Source organism: Atheta coriaria, unplaced genomic scaffold (assembly GCF_025399875.1).
Source record: "Atheta coriaria isolate IRGN ID8LTWV9N9 unplaced genomic scaffold, Caltech_Dcor_3.1 hic_scaffold_1_pilon, whole genome shotgun sequence".
NCBI classification, from domain to species: Eukaryota; Metazoa; Arthropoda; class Insecta; order Coleoptera; family Staphylinidae; genus Dalotia; species Dalotia coriaria.
In genome coordinates, this window is record NW_027045443.1 from 3,863,261 (window position 1) to 3,886,239 (window position 22,979).

A 22,979-nucleotide genomic window follows, 5' to 3' on the forward strand; every position below is an offset into this window, starting at 1 on the left:
ATCATCTGCCATGATCAAACTATCTATACGACTAATCGTTGTGGTTTGCTAATTGAAATTGTCGAAACATCAATAACAACATAAAATAGTGAATAGAGACAAATGCACAGAGATTAATGAATAAATATTCATTTATATCGTTTATTGACATGAGCATTGTGATGTTATATTGGTAATAAGCAATAGATTTAGTGCATGCAATTTGATTCGATTTATCTGAACAGAATACGATTAATGCAATTTAAAAATTTTAAATAATTGGCCCAACTAATTACTATCTTGTTTCGTGGAGCTATTGTATGTCAAACCAGTTAATAAGATAATGCTTATTAGCTACATATTCGTTACAACTATAATCATGATTGAGTTACCATATCAAACTTCATTCCTTATTTTACACCCTTTCAGTGAGATTTTTATATTTTTGCAGCAAAAAGTAGTCTAGGAGTAATTGATTTTGGTGTTTTTTGTAAATTTAGTGGCGAAACTAACTTTTAACGCATCCTTTTTGACAAACAGATGCGAACAGTTTGTGTAGGAAAATATTTTTTCTGGACTTCTACAAATAATTCTAAACCAAAATTAGCTATATCTGTTTTCAACTTTTAATAAGACTAACAGTCTCATTTTACTAGGACTAAACTTATGAAAAAATAGACATTTTAAGGTTAAATTTCAAGGTTAGAAGAGATTTCAGTGGTGATTTGTTACTTTCGCTCAGAATTACTACTTATTGTCCTGCACTTAATTGACGCATGTACTTAGTGCCCCAATTCATTTTTGATAGAACACTTAATAATCACCTGAATTTGAGATTTAGCATAATTACCAAGAAATAAAATTTGAATATTAAATAATAAATCAATTTTATGATGTAATAATAATATTTTATACTTTGTTTACATTTTGTGTGCAACTTCTTAAAATTTTCAGCTACAAGGTTCGTGTGCGTCGAGCGCATTCCTGACCAAATTCCTACGGAAATGTTAAGGTCGTGCCTTGATGACTCGGCGCCGAAATTTCGGCCGCATCGCACGAACGATGGTACGCGTGTTCTTTTACATGTATGCCCATCACGAGCGGTGAGCATTAGCGAACATCACTAATAAAATTGGCGCTTGTGTGCTGTTATGCTGTTCTGTGATTTGTAGATACTTTAATTTCTTAAGTCGGTGATGTGTCTTGTGCAAGGTTTGTCACTTCGTCAGCAGGTCGCAGCAGACGAATACGTGTTCTGTCAATTAAATTTTCATCGCAGCTTCGCAACGATTTAATTGACAAGCTAATAAGAGCGCCGTGCGTTTACATTACGTAATCAGTGTAAGATGCCAACATTTAATATATTACAATCACTAATTCTGATATCCAAATAGCAGTATAATTAATATAGTTTTCTAATAACTGTAAATACAGATAGGTACAATGCATGAGGACCAAATGGTTGTGCTCAGAATTTGATATACTACATAGTATATATATTTTTTAAATTATGATTCGATAACATTAATTACCAGCCAATAAAACTCCAACTAGATTCTGTCCTTCTTTATTATTGTAAAAAAATATATGATTTGCCATTATTAAAAATTCAATTTCAATTTTTATGACATTTTGGACAAACAGTAAAATTTCTATATAAGGACACTTAAGGGACCACGAATTTTGCCACATTTGAAGAGGTGTCGATGCAACAAAAACAAAAAATGTAACCGAATATAGAAATTTCCAATCTAGTTATGCAAATTTTTCCTATATACCGTTTGATAAGGAAGCAACACTAATAAACAAGTACCAAAATACTTATATACAGACGGTCAAGTTGTGAGTAAAGTACTTTACTCACGGGCATTATTTACGAAGCAGAGCTGGCGCCTCCGCAATTGCCTTCGGTTCAGCACTAGACCATATGAAATCCATGTGCCCCCAGTCAAACAAGTCAAATCAGGCGTTACTGCTGTTCGTATATAAAACGCGGTATAACATTTGTAATCTTACATTTTCCAGTAGTGTGCAAGCGAATTTCGAAGATTTAATATACAAAAGTCCAAATTAAAAAACCTAAACGTATAAATAGAGTAGAAATACTTAATATACTATTTTCTACTTACACCTATAAGCACCAGTTTTATCACGGTTCTTAGACGCAAAAAGTGGTACTTCAAATACAAATGGCATAAGCCGTGAGTAAAGTACTTAAAGCTCCCGTTTAGCCACTTGACACTTAAAATATTGTGAGAAACTGTAAGCTTCATATCGAATGGTTTGTTTGAAAAATCGGAAAAATTCAATCTTCCTGTCTTATTTTTGCGGGAAATCGAAAATTTGCAATGCGCAAAACCTAAGTATTAAGAGCTCATATTGTAACAGTCCTATTTTGTACCCCAAACAAAATTTTAAAGCTTCGTTTGAGAAAGCACAATTGTATTATAATTTATTAAAAATTTATATAGGATATACCTATTAACACCAAAAAAGTAGTTGAAGGTAATTGATGTTATAAATCTAATGGCTCGTGGCTATGATATAAGTGACATAATTATCTTAAAATCTAAGTTTGTAAGTATTTAAGCCATCTTAAGTATCTAATCAATAGCACGTTCGTGCTCGTGATCAAAATGTTAAATTACGTTTTAAACGTTTACGTAAAAATTGTACATCGCACGAACGTTAATTTTGTGTTAATGGAAAGGTCACAAATAAAGATTTTAGTTGCACTTTAATATCAAAACTTAAGAGAATTATATGAAATTTTGCAGAAAATAAGTAATACCTACGAGTATATAAGATAAATATATTAACAAGTAATAATAAAATAGGTCAAGATTTTGCTAATGTTACAACCAACAAAATTTTAAATATTTATATTAAAAAGCAATAATTAATTTTACTGTCCTGACAGAAAAATTTTTACAAAAATTTGAGTGAAATAATAATTTAAATAATGACATTTTTTGTAGCATTTCGAAAGATTACACATAAAAAATAAAAATTAGAAAAACAATAAAATTTGACAAATCAACACGTATATATTAATACAATATAAATATTTATAAATATTACTTCCTAAACATTGCAAAAACATCGATAGACTTAACACTCCAATCAAAATTCATTTCCTATTTTCATTAGAACAAATTTACATTTTAATTGCCACATATTAACATCTATAGTATATTCCTTATTGTTATAGTCGTTGGATGTATGTGGGTATATTCATAAAATTTGACATTTTGTATTCCGTTATAATAATGCAAACTTTTTGGTGTTTTAGTAATATTTTTACATTGATTCTCACTGCGTTCGCCGCATGAGGCATCGACATAATCTCCGATGTGGGCGTTTGATTCAAAATGATCGCGCGTTTAGTTCCGGCCGCCATCTTGTTGGAATCTCTAAAAAATGCAAAAAGAAGCTGGATTGTGCAAAAAAAAGCACGTCGTGACATTGTGACACTGTGGCCTCTGGCCGAGACACTGCGACGGGACACGCAAACCCGATATGCAAATTGGCCTTTTGTTCTTTTTGTATTCATCTTTTAGAATATTTCTATCACCGTTACGATGTAAAGATTAGAATTGAATATGTAATGTAATAAAATATATTTATTGTACCTTATTTGTAATCAATAAATTATATAATTATACGATTACCATGGCAATAATATTAAATTTAATTTGTGAAATGCAAAGGCAGTAGAAATTAGTTATTTAAATACTAAATAAGCTACTACTATTTTCATTTAAATTTTTGTTGCAATGAAGAAGAAAATGGATAAATGTTTGGTAATTTAAGCTATAAAGTTTTGATGAGATTATTTTAATTTAAAAATCTGCGATATAGGAAATTTCCAATAACGAATTTTCGTTTTGCAAACACAGCATTGGCATCAAAAGCAAAGTGTTGATTAACGTAGTGAACAGTTACTTAATAAATTGAATTTAAACAAACAAATTATTTGCCGTTTTCAAAAACCATATTTGATTAATTTGGTATGCCCCATAAATTAGTGTAAATAACAATTACAGTGTTGTATGTTTCTTACTCAAGTTAATACTTGTCATAACAGAACAATAAATTAATACTTAATTCCCGGTGATTAAAATTTGGCTTAATATTGTTGTTTATTGTAATTTGTACATTGTTTGAAAGTGATATTAAATTAATTTAGTTTTATTTAATTTGATGTTATTGAGCATGTAAAATTAATTTATAAGGCACACATTAAGTTCATGAACTTTTCAAAACTTTTTGTTCTAAAATAATAATTGAACTTTAAGTCAAAATAGAATAATTAATAATTAATTTTTTAAATAACAAGATTTGTAGGTGCACCATATTTTGGCCAATTTACACATATTTACACATCCATACAACCGCGTAAAAACTGGTATCATCTATTTAAAAAAAACAATATACTGAATAATGTACTTAAGTTTTGTTTTATTCATCTAATAGTTAGGTATTATGAAACCCGCAATGAAAACCGATACGCCAAATTTGCACATCACAGCGAATCGTGTTAATGAGCGCCGTGTAGACATTAATCAATAGATGTGTGTCGTCCGCGCGTATGAATTACGATTATCGCTAATTAAAATCGACACTGGCCGATAAACCGAATTTAATCCAAGCGCCGTCTGGTCGGCGCTGGACACACGTAAAATCATTAAAGAAATGCCAAATACTAGCTAACAATGCCCAACACTATCAACATAAAATTTAAATTTTTGTTAAATAACTTTTTTTCTTAAAATCGAATATAGTACTTACCAAAAAATAAGATATTCCCAAAATAAAATTACTTTACACTTAATTTTGCGATAAAAGATATATCTTGCTTTGGTGTCATGCCTATAGAAATTTAAAACGTGTGAATATCTCATATTTGTTGTATTTGTGGTTAAAGCAAAATCGTGTTCGAGACCACGCCGCCGTACTGGGCGATTAATCATAACCGCCGCATCGTTTAATTAGATTACATAATTAAACGGACGAAGAAGAAACCGCGCTCGCGCCATGCAAAGATTTATGGCGGCGCGGTGACCGCGACAAATTACGTCTCGGCGGCGAAGCGGCGAAGAAATTTAGGTAGACCTCTTCCCACGCGTGTTCCAGAAAACAACTGCCGTACGAAACAAACAAAACTAACAAAACCAACCAATTTCTCAAAATAAACATATGAAATTGCTAGATAACCAAAAACTGTAGCAAATTAGTTGTAGAACTTAACTTAGGGCAGCGTAATTTACAAGAAAAACAAAACATGCCCAAAAAAGATAACCTAAATATTAAAGTTTAAAGTTTCGTGTTCTGATTTTGAACGTGACTGTATATTGGTATAAAATTAACGTCGCATTGTTGTTTTGACAGACGTCGCGTGATAATCGCATTAATAAACCCAAACGCCCATAAACATTTAGCGCCAACCTCATACGATGTTGGCGACGTTTCGCAATGCTTCCCTCAATGCGAGCATTACGATTGTCAAACACACGGATAGAATTTTGCTTCTTACTGTAGACACATTCTAATTCAATACAAGTTTTTTTTTTCTCGTTTAGCGTCGTTGATGTTCCGTCATCGATTGGTTTATTTCGCATTTCGATGAACGCGCTTTTGGATCATTAAAATTTGCAGGTTTATAAAGAAATTTCTACGAAGCCGCTCGCAGTTTATGCGTCTAGCATTTGATGAGCTGTCACGACGTGACGTTACCAAATCGATGTTTAATGCGGCAAATGAAAGCTTAATGATTCGCCCGTCTTTCATGCAATTTGCGTCAGTTTATGTTCATATGTTTTGTCGTTACGAATTGAATTTTAGCTGATGATATTTGAAGTTGTCTTAAAGAACATATTTTGATGCGACACTACAACTAGAAACAAATGTTCTTTTCGACCGATTATTCTCGAATATCTATGCCCAAAGTCTGTTATCAATTGTTTGCTGGTTTATGAAATCTATCAAAAATTTTAGTTAACTGGAATGCTCAATATATTTGCAACTTATATAAATATCAACAGTCATCAAACTTTTCTTTTTGTTTAAATTAAAATTATGTTTAAGTTGTAATTAATTAAATATTTAAATGTAAACAAATTTTATTGGATGGCCTTTTAACCTAAACACGAATAAATTATTTATATATTTTCTTTAACTATTTTTGTTGTTGTGAATCAGTAAAGACATTGTTAATCAATGTAAACAATTTTCTAGTGTTTTGGATGTACGTATAAAATTAATTTTTAAAAGATTAATCAAAATCTTCAGGAAACTCAATATCTAGATTTTTGTTAAAATGAAGTTTGTTAGTTATGAAACTATACTTTAATAGCAGCCAAAATAATTAACTTGTTAGTCCTAATGTTTAATTTAATTGTAATAAAAAATAAATGTGGTAGATGACTTTATGATTTAAAAGAACACGAAAAATGAGTTGTTATATAACCACCGCAATTATAATATACATATACATAAAATAATTAATTATATCTTTTACCTAATGCAAGTTTTGAAAATGTTTGTTGTGTAATTTCGCATCAATCGCATTCCAAATGCCTACAGTTAGTTTTGACTCGATGCGTGTTTGCAGCGCTCGTCACACTTTCAACGCTCATAATGTCTGTCATAAACAAGATACAAACAAATTTCAGATTGCATTCAACGTACCATAAATCTATTAATTAATCATTAAATTTTACTGGACATTTAAAAACTGAACTAATAATAAAGATCGCAAAAAAATTGTTTTTGTGTTTTGAAACGGAACAAAATAAAATAGAAACGAAAAACGCATGCAATTAATACGCGGCTAGTAAACGTATCGTATTTGAATAACATTAAGGCGGACGGCGGCTCAGCGCGTAATTTGTGAAGACTTGAAGAGTTCTTCTTATCGAGCACAAGGCTGTAAACAATGACTCCTTAATAAACACCTCCGACCTGCGCTCGAACGAAACTCTTACTTTCGATCATGCTCACATATTCCAATACACATACGTTGGTTTACACTCATATGGTTATGTGTGTATCGGACGCTGTGCAAAGAAGACATAAAGCCACGAAGAAAATCACGAGGAGCAAAGAAAGCCGCTTGAATGCCACAGAATCATACAAACGAGTAGCGCACATGACGCCGCATGACGCCATCTTGTTTGATAGCGTCTTTGTCTCTTTGAAGATATTACCTAATGGTCGACGTGCGGCGATCGCACAAGTCAAACAAATCAAACAAATCAAAATCACCATTGTTCGACCGATTGACATTTCTGCACGTCTAAGTAAATTGTTTATTTATTGCAATGTACCATCGCTGATGACGTTGCTTTATTGTTTATTGTTCGAAAATAAAACGCTGTGCTTTTTAAATCAATATTTTATTAAATTTCAAGCGGTAATAATGTTTGCAAAGTTCAGAGATGATTCGTTGTCACTTGCATCAATGCTGTTGCAACATTTTGCTATTTCAAATAAGTAATCAACGATTTTGAATATTTTACGAATCTGGTTAGACAGAAAATTAATATTAGCACAGTAAACAAATTTAGTTTCTAGCAGTTTTTGTAATATTATCAGATTAGCAGGATTATTTCGGTAACAGCCACAGATTATTTTCTATTTTGTCACACATATTCCTTTAGTCATCTGTTTGCACCGCAAACAGAAAAGCGACAGAAGTTTTCCAACTTCTTAGGAATTCTGTGTGGTGTGTTATTTAGTGCCGATAGTGCGTCGCCGCGAACTTAGACAATAAATACAATTAGGCAATCACAAGACTAACATCATAATATGTATATCAACACTCTTAATGTTAGATACAGTAGATAGTAAACACATTCGCAGATGAGCAAGGGTCCATCACGTCATACGCTGACCCTTGTACTAACAATTATATATATATCGCTGTACAGTAATTAAGCTATCTTAAGATTACAAATCACGAAGGGTCACTGCCCTTGGTAAAGTATGTACGCAAAGTTTTGCACTTAGACATTTTTGGATGAATAAAGTAGTAGTTACCGAGCAAGCATCGAGTGAAGATCGCCTCACTTCTCCGAGCACCTCTAAGACTCTCCGCTGCCTTACAACCAGCGTAAAATCCACACATCAGTCCTTCTGCTCTCAGCTTTGAACCCGGCGCCATCTTCAGAGCGCACGCTGGCTTCATACATCATTAAACTGAATATAAATTCATGGTATTTTTTTACTACACTAAATTGTACTAATAGGTATTATTTTGTATTAGACTGTATATATATATGCGTTGTATATATATATATATATATATATATATATATATATATATATAAATAAAATTATTAACAAATCTTAAAAGATTTATACAAGTGCAAACAAACATTATTACCAATTTTCATCTCATATCTGAAATATATTATATCTATGGCCAACAAAAAAATAAAAAAATAAATTAGGTCACTTTGTATTAAAATCTATGTAGATGAAATGCGGGCAAAGACAAGTTATCTATAAAATTGTTAATGTTAAACATGTTTCATATAGGATTTATTACCATCCCAACGCAAAAGTTTACAAATATACTTCTTGCACACCTGTACATCACGTTTATTCAATCCGATTAACATCTCCAATTAAACAGCGAGTTTTTCCATCCATTTTGTGTCTAAGTACGTTTTTCCGACTGCGTTAAATGTCCATGTGAACATTAACTGGTACGCGCATGAGTTGCTTCAATGCATCCATGCGTTTGTTCTGCGCGGTGTTCTTGTTGTTGTTGTTTTTATGCGGTTCTGGGCAAAATTAACATTTGCATAAATTCCCATGATCGCGCGCGACGGGCGTTCGTGAATCATCTCGAGCTGGCAATCTCCGGCATCCTGGGAATTGAACTTTTTGAGGCGCGCACTGGTGCGAAATTAATAGGCGCTCGCAATGACGACTGCGATCTAGCGATTCGTCGCGTTATTAATAATAATAAGTAGTAATAAGCGTGCTGGTCATAACACAACGCAAAACAAAGCGCAAAGCGCGCAAAGGTCAAGTATATTCTTCGATTGCCGAGGCGTCACTTTCCTTTTCGTTTTTACTGTGTATTTACAGCTTAACAATGTAACAATCATTTGATTTATAATGTTAACTATTTTATTATTGCACAAGCTTAGAAATTTAAACCTATTTTATTATGTAGGTATCAAATTTTCTCCTCTTCTTTAACATAGGTACGTTATGTATATTAACCTATTTTTATTCAATTTCAAAGAAAATCTATTGTTACAACCATTAATATTTCAAATTTAAAGAAAAAAAGAACCCTTTTGCTTGTAAAATTGTTTGTGATTTAGTTTTTTTTATTTGAGAAATTAAGTAAAAAAAATTAATAACATCATCTCCTATCTATATCATAAATGAACTGCTGTTCGTTAGTCTCGCTAAAACTCAAAAACGACTGAAAATTTGCGAGGAAAATGCTATTTTTTATGTGGTGCCAAAATTTAACTTTAATCAAAAAGAAAATGGCAAAGGAAACAACATTCTTTTTAAATATTGTTTTATATATATTAAAACATATAAAAAAATTAAATATTAGTCTGCATAAGGTAAGAATTGAGATTTTTTTTATTTTGTTTAAATAAAAAATAAGAGTTAAATGTTTGCATTCAGTAACATAAACATCCAGGTTTTCAAGTTCTAATATAGCGTGAATAAGGTAAATTGTTATTTATCTATTAATTGTTGAAATGCTATTAGCATCGTCTTGTGCAATAAACACAAAAATGTTCACTTCACCTAAATTCTTCTAATTTGCGTTGAAATAACAGCGTGCTTGTTTATAGTGGCATGCGCCGTGTTTCGCCAAAAAGTATGTTTAATTAAAGTGTAATTGTTTTTGAAGCTCGCGAATTCGTAGTTTGTAAAATGTTAATTATTGCTGAATGTTAAAATAATTGTAAACTGCAAATGTTACAAGATTACGAATTTCAATCGCGCCAACGATTTTAAACTTGACCTCGATTCGTTACATAAACGCGGTTCGTGCACGCAATCCTCTCGTACGCGAATGCATCGTGCGGTTTTCACTCTTCTTATGCGAATCCCCACCTTCTCCAATGTATGTACATACAAATATTTAAGATGTAACACAAACCAACAAGCAAAAGTTTTCGAGGCATTTATAAAAGTAAAAATACTTTTCACAATAAACGTGGCGCCATCTATTAAACTTTAGTTTAAGTTCTCAAGTTTGAATTATTATAGTTTACTGTAATTATATTTATGCAAATAAATTTGAACATAAGACACATTTTTTAATTCAATTTATATTAATTTCGACTATGGTAAATAACAGGCGTAACAAAACAATAAAGTAACATAATCTTTTTATAGAAATGAATAATTAGCGTGGATATAATAAAACTTTGCAAAAAAAAAACGAATAAATGAATGAACGATCATCCGACAAATGAATGATTGATGAATGGTATTAGCATAATGTCGATTGGCGGGCGATTTTTTTAAATGTTAGAACTTAAATATACACCATTCGCGATGGGTAGGTGGCGATGTCGCGATGTATGTTTTTGTTTCTCGGTGTCGTTTCCATTCCCATTCCGTTTCAACTGTTCGCCATGCTCATTGTAATTGAATAATTATTATTCCGACGAATGCGGCATGTAGGAGTGCACACAAGATAATTTTGCACTGTCTGTCGCTAAAATTAACAAACATGCCAAATATTAGTACCTCATTTGAACTTACAGTCCAGCGGTCATTTTGTTTAAATTTTGTTTAACTTTCTCGTAGTGTTAATGTTTTAGTCATCATATTATATATGACATAATTTATAATAAAATTATGATTATGAAAACATGTTGTATTTGTTTTCATACCGATCTGTTTAAGACTTGTACGAAGCCCGCGGAGCGTATTTAGTATTTGGTTCATTAAAACAAATGAATGAAACATTAACGCCGAGTAGGAACACGTGTGCGTCCCGCGCGTTTAACAGCATCCAGTCTGACATCCAACTGACAATTGTTCAGTCATATTCATTACAAAACATATTCGTATTTTACGTAAATGTCACAATAATTATTAAGATAGTGGTGAAAAGTCGGCATAAATAAGTAAAATAAAAAGTGGTTGCAATTTATGTGGCTGTGAACTATTCTGTGATATTCTTCAAAGACCAAAAGGATTGGACACCTATTTAAGCATGCAGAAACGTGTACAATTTCAAATTCCACCGCCGAAGTTTCATGGAGGTAGAAAATGGGCGACACGCAGTCTGGTACGTAAAATTATCTTACTGATGTAGGGATTTCTTATTGTATAATTAAATAATATTGAAATATAGACTGGAATACAGTCGAAAATTAATAGATTATAATTAAAAAGCGCATGTGCACATTTCGAAGTGTCCACCTTTTAATTGATCTTTACCACCATGTAATAAATTACTCATTGAAACAAATTTGTAACTGAACTGTACCTACTTAAACACAATTTTATAATTATAAAAATTATTCCTATATTTTTTCTTGAAATGTATCATTTTTATGGATTGCCGTTTCATGTAGTGATGTTCATAATATAAATTATACGGCTATAAGCGCCGCTATATACTTACATTTGTATTCTTTTGAATATATACAAATTGCTCATTACTGCTAAAGTTTTTTATTTAAAATTCAATAGGGGGCAGGATTTTACGATAATTGTAACAAAGCGGTACATTTTTACAGAAACAGCAAAATTAGTACGTGCAAAATAAAACTTATTTCAGAGAAAAGCACGTTACAATCATAAATATCGAGATCCATTTTATAATTTTAATGCAATATAATTCATTTGAATTACATCGGAAAGTGAACACCTTTTTGATAATAATTATTACTCAATAGTTTTTATTTAAAAAAAAAGCAATAATTTGCTATCCATAAAACTGGAGTGTCTATGAAAATATTAAATGCATAGCTTTGGAAAATATACCTACTATAAGAAAAAGAAATTGATTACCCAATAAATAAACTTAATGGCTTCCCAAAAACATATATTGTTTTGGAAATAAAAGACAAAAAACTATTTTTTGAGTGACAAATCAAATGCTTCGAATCAATTTTGTATCACGATTGTATTTTACCGCTTTACAGTTAGGTGAAATGTGGTGAACTAATTATCGTTTGCGTGACGATTATCTTTATAACCGTTCTTCATAATTATTTCATACCTCTTTAAATCACCCCTGGTAAAGATCCTTTTTCTATTGGATGCGCACTACAATTGCGCACTAGAAAACCCACGTATATACTCGTAGTAAATCTCGAGTTGCATCGCGCAGCGCACATCACACGACGCCGTAACTCGTGACGGACGTGACGATTTGGCACAGTGCAACGGACGCCGCAACGGAAACTTAATAACTAACAATAACTAAACAAACTTAACTAACATCGACATTTAAATAAACATATCGTATAAAATTAATACTCTAATTAGTTTATACGGTAACAAATTATTGTGTTACGCTGTGTATAAACGTTGCATCTGATAATTTCAAAATAAAAATATGAATTTCAATAAGCATATATTCATTTTCATAATATAAAGTGGGTGTTTTTAATAATTGTGGTGTTTCAATGTGGAATGTGAACATGAATCAGAATTTATTTGATTATTTTATGGAATATCGGCGTACCTTTTAAATAAAACTCATATATACAAAGTAAGTGTAGAAACTAAAAAGTATTAACTTATATGCACAGTAAATATTTTATTAAATATTATAAAATATCCTAGTTTAGTAGATCTATTCGTAGATTCTAGAAGCATATGTTATTTAAGGTCGTTGATCAACAAAGAGTTTTTCATAGCGCTGTTCAGTCATCTCTGCTATTATTAGGGGTGCAACTGGGTGCACAAGCATACCATGGTATAAGCAAGGCGCAGATGGTTTTCGGCATTGCGTGGTGGTTCGAATTAAATACCAAAACGAACAACGGACAAAAAGAACCAGTACACGTGACACAAACAAAGCGCCATGACTAGCTACCAAACACGTCCGCATCCAATATAGGTGTTCAAACTCATACATAGAAATTCGATAGTATCTAAGAACGAGGGTGATTATTTTCTTGTAGGAATTCTTATTTTATTTACCTGCTTGTAACTTGTACGTGTAGGCAAGGTAATAATAGGAGTAGTTTTTATTTGTTCCGATAAAATACACAAGAATTTCTTCTCAATCGCTATCTAAGTTTAAATTATCATTACTTAGTAAATATTTGTCTTATGGTTATATAGATAGTGATAATAACAATTCATCAAGTCATATAAACACATTCGAGAAGTGTTTGATAGTTCTTGTTATGTAAGTGTTGTTGCAATATTTCAATGTGTCTGTGACACCCTCAACGGCAGTTAGATTGCGAAAATGCGTCTAGCAAGAGTCTGGGGATGAGCAGGCGGGCTGCACGAATTGTATCGATCGCCAAAATTCGGATGCAACGAGGGCTAACAAGAGATAGCCAATGCGACGGAATGCACCAACATCCCAATAAGTCCCAATGAGTTTGCGTTGCGACGTTTTTTAGCACAGGCTGTTCCTTGGTTATACTCGTAGTTTTACCCCTCGTGTTTTGCGAGGTTCTAGAACTCATGACAGCTTAATATAAACGTACACGTGCACTACTAAGAGTTTGGTGAAATTGGATTTTCAGATTTCAACCCTTCTTAGTTGCAATGATAGGGTTTCTTGAAAAGGTTAGGGGTAAAAATAGATTTGTGTACGTACGATAGCAATAATATAATCATATTTTAAATTTAGTTCACGTCAATAAATTAATAGCGTTTATGTTGGCAATATCGCAATTTACATGTAGTTCTGCAATCGTTTTCTATTGTTTGTCTGTATTTAAGAAAACACAGATTAAACTTAAATATGAGTATAAATTCACCTGAATTAGAACAGAAAAGAAGAAAACACATCATATTCAATAGTTTTTCATAGAAATGTTTTCTAAAATAATTTAATTTTTTATTTTTCTTTGTGAGCACTGCGTACGTTTACGCTCCACGCGCTTACCCGACCTATATGAGCACCTGCCGTGCTACCGCAAACCGTCAACAGCGTCAACACTCAACCATATCGAACAAGGAAACAAATGCATAAAAACTCTTACAATTATTATTTTAAAAAGTTTACACTGTAGCGAATCTCGGGTGATAATTTGTTATACGACACATACTACGCCGAATTGTGAACTTGGTTGCCTAGCCTCAAACATCAAGTACGTAAGAAATATTCTGAAGCGCAATTTCACTAAGTGAACTCTAGCTAGAAATAGTGTTGGCGTTTGTATTTTACGCCATTTAAAACTGTAACGCGGTTACAATTCAACGGACTGCTTTTATTGGTGTATCTACTTACAATGCCAAGGCCGCTTCAAGTGCTATTTGTGTGTCGCGTGCATAATTTGCGTACTATTTACGTTGGCAAATTTTTAATTGGCGACGGCGCATTTAATTTATTGCTGACTTGAATCAAAATCTTTAAACATTTATAACAAGTAAACTATTCAACGTACTAATATTTAAAAAATCAATGGCTAGATAAATTAAGATTCTCATTTTACAGGGTAATTTAATGTATTAATAGCTTGATTAAGTGCATATAAATTAATTTATCTAAATTACAGTACAAATAAAGTACCTTCTACTAGAGAAATGTGAGAAGAAGACTTCCAGTGAAGCCGAATATTCATTCGCTCTTGCCGATTATTGTATTTGACTGTTGGCGCCATACATTTTTATATTAATAATTTAAATTCATATTATTGTTATAAAATTTTAAGTTTTGTCGATATACTTTGGCTAATCTACATCTTCAACATTTCGTTGTACAGTAGATAGTAAAACATACTTTAAAATGCATCACAATGCGATTGAATTATAAGTTTATAACTATTAAATCCAAAAATGGAAATGATTTGTTATGTAGGTACCTAAATAATTAAAATGATTAAATGATTACATGATCAAATTTATTTTACTTTTTTATTTACTTTTTTGCCATACCTCCATGTTCATCTGTAGATTTCGTCTTTTTCTGCTCCGTTTCGTATTTTGTTCATTTTGTGCTCTATTTATTTAAGCATTTATGTGTTTTGTATTTCTGAGTGGCCGAATATTCGTTTTTTTTTGTAAACTTTAGTTACTTTTTTCGACTATACAGAGAATAATTGCTACATTTCTAGTTTGTACTTCACAAAGAGTTGTCATGCTTATTGTGTGATAACATTAATATTAATATTTACTATTTCAAAGCAAATTAATTTGAAATCAATTTTACTTTTTATTTTATTAGGACTTGTTTCACTTCTTCCCAATTTAGAGTTATTATCGTATACCCTGTTATAATTTTATTATTGTTAGTATTATTAAAAGCATAACACTAAAAATAGCAACTAATAGAAACACATGGTTGTTTGCATTTGAGTGCTTTAGTAAGTACTTACGTTTGTACTACCTATATTTAGTAATTTAATTGTTTGATTTGATAGTGTGTTATCGTTTGCCGCCGCACGCCGCATGAATTTATGCATCGATGCAGTTTATTGAACTCTAGCGTTCAGTGTGCACGGTGTGATAAACTTTGTTTATTTATTCATTCACCAATCCGCCTGCTCATGGATTTATTCAAATGCGTACAAATAGCCGGCACTCTACGCGAACACTACCTATAATAAGCGCACAGCTTGAGCTGTTGACGGCGTTGTAAGTTGTATGACAATCGAGTTTACACTTTATTGTTCTAACTTGCTGTTTGATCACTGATAAGCGTTTAGTTATGAGTACTTACAGATATTTTCATTTTATGTTACAAGTTGCACTTAAATCTAATAAATGAAATAAAATGTAAATAAAAGTGGAAATTTCAGTCACTTAGGTTCACTTCCGGTTAAATTAGAGATGAATTATAAACATAAATTTGTCTCTAATTCAATTCCATATCATTATAGCTCGTTAAATATTAACAACATAATATTATTAAAGCAAATTATACTTTCTACGAGTATGTATCATTACAACTAGCTAATAACTTTGGTATGTGTTATCTACTCTAAAACGCATTTCTTATCTCATGATAAGAAGTTAATTTCGAGTTTGGAAATGCGAACATTACATATTTGATTTGATTATGTGTTTGGTACCTTCCTATCGACTAATATCACGAATCGTACTCAACTATATTACTAAAGTACAGGTTGGGTTAACAAGAAACAAACTTGTTACATTGATAAGCGAAGCAATTTCTATCGGAATTTCGTTCGTGAGTGTAGAATGTGTTGTGCGATGATGCGCGCTTATCTCAACGCGCATCTCGACGATAACGACCCTGGGAGTGGCGGGCGCGCCGGGCGCCGACAGTCGCGTGCTGCGCGCCGCCCGAATTCGCGAACGTGAACAATACACGACGGCTATAAAAATGAACATTAATTTGCACTAAGGGACTAGAGCTACCTTGGGTAGAATCGTTGAAATCATAGAACATGCGTGCGTGTGATGTTGACTAATTTGGTTTATGATATTTGCATTGCGGAACACTAAACTAGTGATACATTCGCTATATCGGATACTACACAGCCAGCAAAATGAGTAGTGTGTTTTCTAGATTCAAAAAGGTGTGATACTACTTGGAATTTAATCAGTTAATAGTCATCTCAACATTAAATTTCTAAATTTAAAATTATTTGTATAAATATAAATATATTCATCGTTTATTTTTATTTATTGTTTTGCAGAAGGAGAACGATCCGTCGGGGGGTGCTGACGAGTATGAAAAGGTCCAGTTGCGTCCTAAGTCACTAGACACAAGTCAAAAGTAAGTTTTGCAGTTACAGGTATTACTCAGTAGCGTACAATGTATATAATAATTGAAGTCATACTTTAATGCTCTATAACTGTTAAATCATACAACTTGTTGCAGAAAAAAATCCAATCTATTGGCTCCAACGATTTCCTCATCGTCTAAAGCGACATCGCTATCAGCATCAAAGAAAACCCGTCCAGTAGGCGATTGGGTATCCGAACGTAAAAATGGTCAATCCACATATAAAGTAGCACAGAAAAACAACAATTTATACAAGGTAATAATATTTACTTGAAGACCACAGTCTATATTCCAATTTTGTTTATCTAATTGCATGCGGAAGTACCTACATATTATATAATTTTAAACAGATTCGTCGTAGACAACTAAGCTTGCCTACAAGTAGGTATTGATGAGAGGGTTGGAAGTTCCCACGGGTCAGCTATTCTCAAATAAAATTTCAAAAATTGTTCTTATAAAAATGAAACAAAATCAAATTTTTACTAAAACTAAATAGGTTAATACCTCGATTTCTAAAAATCAAAAAAAAAGTTTAATCTTTTTAAATACTATGTTATCAATTTAAGAGAACCCGTTTTTTCATGATTTTCTCAAAAATAGTTTAAAACATCTAAATGAAAAATACTTAATTCAATCAAAAACTTATTCCACGTATATTTCACAGCCTGGGTTGACCAAATCAACGCCAAACCTAGCCGAGAATCGATTTCGTTCTGCAGAGAAGAAAACTGCATCTTTACAACGTGGAAAGGGGCTCATTGTTAACACCGCAATTCCTCGAGCAGGCGTAAGGTAAAATCAATTACATTTAATTATTACTGCGCAAAACTATACGTGTAACAAATTTACCTCAAAATCAAAATTTTCGAAAAAGTAAAAGAAATTCAAATATTCACCGCATTTTACAACATATTAATATCTTATGGCTTAAACCAATAAGACATGCACAAGGTTGTTATTCAAGATAAAAAATGGAAATGTGTCAAATGACGCGCAGATCTAAATCTAAATTATTTATTCAATTAGTAATATATACCTAATATTTACTACGTTCACGGATTCACGGTATGAGTAAATGGCATACCTGTTGCAAAGGATTCGTCATCACTTCCCGTTGATAAACATGTTTACTTTTTAGATGATTCTATTCATTCCACACAACAGAATGAATCTTTGTTAAATCGGATACTCTGATAACAAATACTTTAATGTAAATACATGTTTTCAAAATATGCAGAGTACATTAACGACGAACGATATAATTTTATGCATTCTTAGAATTATTCAAGCTCATGACTTCAAGTTTCACAACAATTTTATTACTCGACCATCGACATTGACGGCTACTCTGTTTTCTAATTATACATTTGTGCATTTGCATATTAATTTCAGTATGCTGCATTTCTATCATATTATTACAAGCAATATAAATAACGAGCTAGTCATAATTGCGGTCACTATCAAATATGACACAAACCTAAAGAGATAAAATAAATAAAGCAGATTTAAAAAATAAGAAATACGCATGGTTACTCATGAAATTGAAAACGAGTGACGAGACTTTCAACGAGACGCGACAACATGGGTCGTAAATCAACTGTAGCGTATTTTAATACGCGTCGTTAATAGTGATATCCATGATAATTCGCGAGAAACGACTAATGCATAAGACAAATCCAAGATGGCGGCTAAACTAATAGTGGAAAAGCAGATACAGGCGTTTTTTAGCAGTCTACAGGTAGACTTTTTACCACGATAATTGTTATTAATTCCTAAGAATTTAATTTTTAAATATTGTGATTTATGTGTAGGTGATGAGACACCCAATGGTCATGCGATGGCCACTTGATTTCAGCGGTAACTTGAGGACGATAGCGATTAGTACTGTAAACAACACACCGTTTGTCACTACACCTCCAGTCGTATTACCATGGGCCTCATTACTGGCGGTAGTCGTGTCGGGACACCAGATCGGAACACCAGGAGTTTTGTAAAGCGGGACATCTTCATGCATTCCAACATACATCAAGAGATTGTTAGTTTGCGTTCGAGGATTCGCGGTAAAGAGAATTTTATATTTAAAAACTTGATAAAATAAATTCAAACAAAAATAATTAAATTAAATTAAATTAAATTTTACAGAGCTACAATGGGAGTTGGCTTATGTCAAGAGATCCAGTCTTAATCTACCACCTATACCAGAGAAGGATAAACCAAAGGTAATAATTATTTAAATAAAAATTGAATTTTGAATAAAAAGTGAATTTTCAATTTGTTAGTTTTTCTCACACTTATAGAATATTTATCTTATCTTTGTTGTTTGTTAACTGAAGAATAATTTATGTTTTAGCCTCAGAGCAACAATGCGGTACCCTCGCAAGTACAGGCATTAGAAAAAGAACTCCGGGCGATAAAGAAACAATTACAAGAGGCCGAAAATCGCAATGCGTATCTGTCTGCCATTGTCGATGAACAGAAAAGGTTAGTCTTCACTTTTATAAAATAATTACCATTTTATTTGTGTCTCCTTCTGATTATTTTCTTCAGAAAACTGGAACGTTATGAACGTAATCGTGAACGTGCACGTGAAAGAGGTTTCCTACCGAATCCCGAACTGCTTCGTAAACTGGACGAAGCCGAATCGTTCATCCGGCGTCTTCGTCGCGATAACTCCGATCTCCGCAAAGAGAACTCCAGCGTTATGGTGGCAAACCATCAACGTGATTACCGAAACAATGGCACACGCCGTCGTTGTGGCATGCCTGTTGTTGGTGGTGCCAGTTCTTTAGGTGATACTTCAAATCTGTACAGCACTGGTCCAGCTGGTGTTCATTGGCAGTTATGCCGCCCGAGTTGGTTTCCGATGCATGTGCACAACTACTGGCAGCAGTATAGCCGCCCACAGGCATCCCACTTATACAGTCTTCCGCAATTGTCGGGCGTTGGCTACCCGCAACAGGGAGTGATGGTAGCCAGGCGTGGCATTCATTCGGCTAGTGCTGGGACCAGTGGAACAGGTAACAACGCCTGTGGCGGTGGTGGTGGTAGCAACAATCAATATCCAAACAATCTGAATGGCGAGCGTAAATATTGGGGTAACCAACCAAGCCAGGGACAAAAATAAAGAAAATAAGACTTTATAAAATAAGAATTTTAGTTTTAATTTAGAAATAATTTGAATATATTGTTAGGTTAGGTTTTTTTTAATGATAGCAAGGACCTGTAAACGCATTGTTCAAAGGAAAGTAGAATAATAATTCATGGCTAGAATACTTCAACTGTATTAGTAACTATAAGTATATATTGTAATTAATTACCGTTTATAATGTTTTACTATTTCTTTGAATTAATAAATAGTCTTATATCAAAACAAACAGAAAATGTGTTTTCTATTTGTGGACTTGAACGATAGATGGACGACGTAAAACTAGCATGACAGATCCCCTTAGGTTAGGTGCAAGATGGTACCCTGGAAACGTCACATTGTTTGCGCATGCGTACCAATAACAAAACACGTTTTGACAGAAGATTTTGTAGGGTTCGCAGAGGTTAGGTCGGAGTGCGCTCAAGAAAGCTTGAATTAAAGTGATTGTATTGAGGTTTTAATGGCAGAATACTTCGGTCCGCTGTACCATTCGGGAGATCATAAGAATGTGCTTCCGCTCGGCGAATTGCGCGGTGTACCTGCTGGCTCCAGGTATGTAAACGGGCAATTTCCCTGCTCGCAATACAGACCGATGAGAACCGGGAATGGTTTTTGGGCTGATCCCAAACTAGGTAAGTACCCTTTACTTCACATTTCACATGATAATGACTCTTATTTTTGTTCGTTCTTTATGCGGCTGCAGCTGTTTGCATTCAGCCGCAAAAGAGGAATAAAGAAAATAATTTTGGAATGCCTCGCAATCCAGTTGGATACACCAGTGCTACTGGCGGTGCAATTTACGAAAATTGGGGCCCAAATCTTGGCGCTGACCCGGTGGCTACATGGTCGAACCGCGACGGAGAGCAAGCCCAGGCATCCATTCTACAGAATGTCACCAATTTGCCTGTAATGCCGTATTGCCCTATCGCACCAATTGAGAATGACGAATGGGCATCAAGTGGAATAGTGAAATTCCACGACAAGGCACTAGTAGCTGAATACACGAAGGACCCAGAGAATAATGTGGAACTGGGGCAGGTACGCGTGAAACAATTATTCAAGAGGAAGTTCTTTGCTGATTTGATGAACACGCTGGAACACGAAGACGAAGACGTGTTTGTTAAGTTGAAGCCAATCGCGGGCGCCAAGGCCAACGCCAACGAAGCTTAATTATAGTTAAAATAGTTAAGTATGATGCAAAAGTGCGTGGCGCGAATGTTTTTGATAATATTTTGTGATATGAAAATTGTGATCATTTGAGACTCTGAAACATTTGCAAAACCGAGTTAATACGCGATGTGCAATTAAATTAAAGAGAACATTGATATTATTATAAACTCACTGTATAAAATACGACACAACTACGCACTGGGATTGTATACCTATGACCTACCCTTGAGAAATGGTGGGGGTAAGCAGTATAATACTAAAAAATCAGTGATTACTTCATACAAATAGTACCTACATTCGACAAATGAAGATTTGGATCAAAATGTTGTAAAAAAATAAATTACAAAGTATTTTATTAAACAAAAAAGCTAATAACAAAGGAATATTATATTCTAATTCCATTGTGGTTCAAATAATAGTATTGCAAAGCGTTGCATGTAACACTGCCGACGGCTGCTAACTTCGTTCTTTCTTCGACGGTCAGATGTCGCACGGAGTTCAAACAATAACATAAAATACTCTTATACCTGTGCATTGACTTGAAGTGTTTGTTCTCATGACAAAGTTTTATCAGTACAGCCTCGACAGTGAGTGATAAATGCTACAAAAAGGCAAGTAATGATCAAGAAATGTTTCTGTATTTAAGAACCGAGCTGTTTGTGCTTAATGTAAAATTAAAAATTAATAAACACAATTTCTTCAAGTTGCATCCGTAAAATGTAGCCGGTTGGGCTGCGAGCGAGCAAAGATTAAGTCGGTAAATACTCGTAGCTATGTCGGCCGGAAATGAGACTCAAAACAATCGTTGTTGAAAGACTTAGCGCGCTTCTTTCATGTTGATTAAAATTGTACACAAAACGGTACAATTCGAAATTTTTCCAAGAATAAAACATTTTCTACAAAAAAAATTAAAATTTTTATAGGAAAAGTTGTAATTTGGGTAATAACATCGCAGCAATAGCAATAACAAAAGGAAATAATTGTATTTTCAAGTTAAAAACATTAAATTCTCAAAATTTTCATTAATTAATATCCCACACTACGTTTTACCAAATAAAAAAAAAAACAATTGTTCCAACGAAATAATTACAGCGAAAGCAGAAAAAAAAGTTTAATAATTATTGTTTAGTTTTAATTGGTTTAGTTCGGTGAAAAAGTGTCTGGACACAAGTTTAAATGATATGCGCGGTGCACGCACGATTTTAGCGCGTTAATTAAGTTTTGATTATTTTGCACGCATTTTAATTCAAACAGAGGAAAATCCGGAGGCGATGGAAACTTCCTCACACGCGGCGGCAAATTGCCGGTACACGATGTAATTTCGCGAGGTAAAAAGGCAAATGTGGTCGTCATTACGTGCAATTGCGTGGGTCTAATTAAAACCCACTAATTAATGTTTCATTGCTGAGTTACACTCGTGTGAGGATGTTTAAAGTCCAAATTTGCGACTGCTCATCGCATTCGAAATAAAATAAATAAAAGAACTCTCCATCCAACACCTAATAATATCAAATATTCTTCATTTATATTTTATTGCAAATTATTGCGTTATTCACGCCGTGATTTATTGTTTTAATGAAGAATTGCGTGTAACTACGCATAAAAATCGATTGAACGCACAAACTATCTTGATTAAAAATTCATCGCTCTAAAACCATACAAAATTAGTGAATGATTAATAATTTCGCATTGTATATGCACATAAAATATAGCAATGGAATATTTTGATTCGCGAGGCGAAAACCAAACAATTTTTATGATGAAGCACTTGCTGTTACAATAAAAAATGCCGTTTGC

The 22,979-nt window shown here is 33.1% G+C and overlaps 2 protein-coding genes and 1 long non-coding RNA gene across 5 annotated transcripts; all 3 read left to right on the forward strand.

Annotated features, from left to right (window-relative positions):
- Positions 1–10,965: 10,965 nt before the first annotated feature.
- On the forward strand, positions 10,966–17,704 carry LOC135794216 (uncharacterized). 3 transcript variants are annotated; one of them, XM_065305421.1, is made up of 4 exons: positions 10,966–11,266; positions 16,779–16,858; positions 16,964–17,123; positions 17,532–17,704. In XM_065305421.1, the coding sequence occupies exons 1-4, from the start codon at positions 11,192–11,194 to the stop codon at positions 17,661–17,663; spliced, it is 447 nt and encodes a 148-aa protein (XP_065161493.1). In that variant the 5' UTR covers positions 10,966–11,191; the 3' UTR covers positions 17,664–17,704. The 3 variants fall into 3 exon arrangements, 2 of the variants coding, with proteins under 2 accessions (XP_065161493.1, XP_065161501.1); XR_010548835.1 differs by lacking the exon at positions 10,966–11,266 and adding an exon at positions 12,311–12,700 and having other exon boundaries at positions 17,532–17,703; XM_065305429.1 differs by lacking the exon at positions 10,966–11,266 and adding an exon at positions 16,166–16,658.
- Positions 12,891–15,016, forward strand: LOC135794233 (uncharacterized). The gene is made up of 2 exons (XR_010548839.1): positions 12,891–14,612; positions 14,673–15,016. It is a non-coding gene; the product is annotated as an uncharacterized lncRNA (long non-coding RNA).
- A 1,121-nt stretch (positions 17,705–18,825) lies between the features above and the next one.
- Positions 18,826–20,126, forward strand: LOC135791511 (uncharacterized). The gene is made up of 4 exons (XM_065301907.1): positions 18,826–18,927; positions 19,010–19,086; positions 19,218–19,348; positions 19,415–20,126. The coding sequence occupies exons 1-4, from the start codon at positions 18,876–18,878 to the stop codon at positions 19,989–19,991; spliced, it is 837 nt and encodes a 278-aa protein (XP_065157979.1). The 5' UTR covers positions 18,826–18,875; the 3' UTR covers positions 19,992–20,126.
- The last annotated feature ends 2,853 nt before the right edge of the window (positions 20,127–22,979 follow it).

Excerpts from the sequence above, each read along its gene's own strand:
- LOC135791511 (XM_065301907.1), top strand. The coding sequence starts at position 18,876 with ATGCATTCCAACATACATCAAGAGATTGTTAGTTTGCGTTCGAGGATT. Across the intron at positions 18,928-19,009 it reads TTTGCGTTCGAGGATTCGCG|AGCTACAATGGGAGTTGGCT; the intron begins GTAAAGAGAATT and ends TAAATTTTACAG. Across the intron at positions 19,087-19,217 it reads CAGAGAAGGATAAACCAAAG|CCTCAGAGCAACAATGCGGT; the intron begins GTAATAATTATT and ends TTTATGTTTTAG.
- LOC135794216 (XM_065305421.1), top strand. The coding sequence starts at position 11,192 with ATGCAGAAACGTGTACAATTTCAAATTCCACCGCCGAAGTTTCATGGA. Across the intron at positions 11,267-16,778 it reads AATGGGCGACACGCAGTCTG|AAGGAGAACGATCCGTCGGG; the intron begins GTACGTAAAATT and ends ATTGTTTTGCAG. Across the intron at positions 17,124-17,531 it reads AAAACAACAATTTATACAAG|CCTGGGTTGACCAAATCAAC; the intron begins GTAATAATATTT and ends TATATTTCACAG.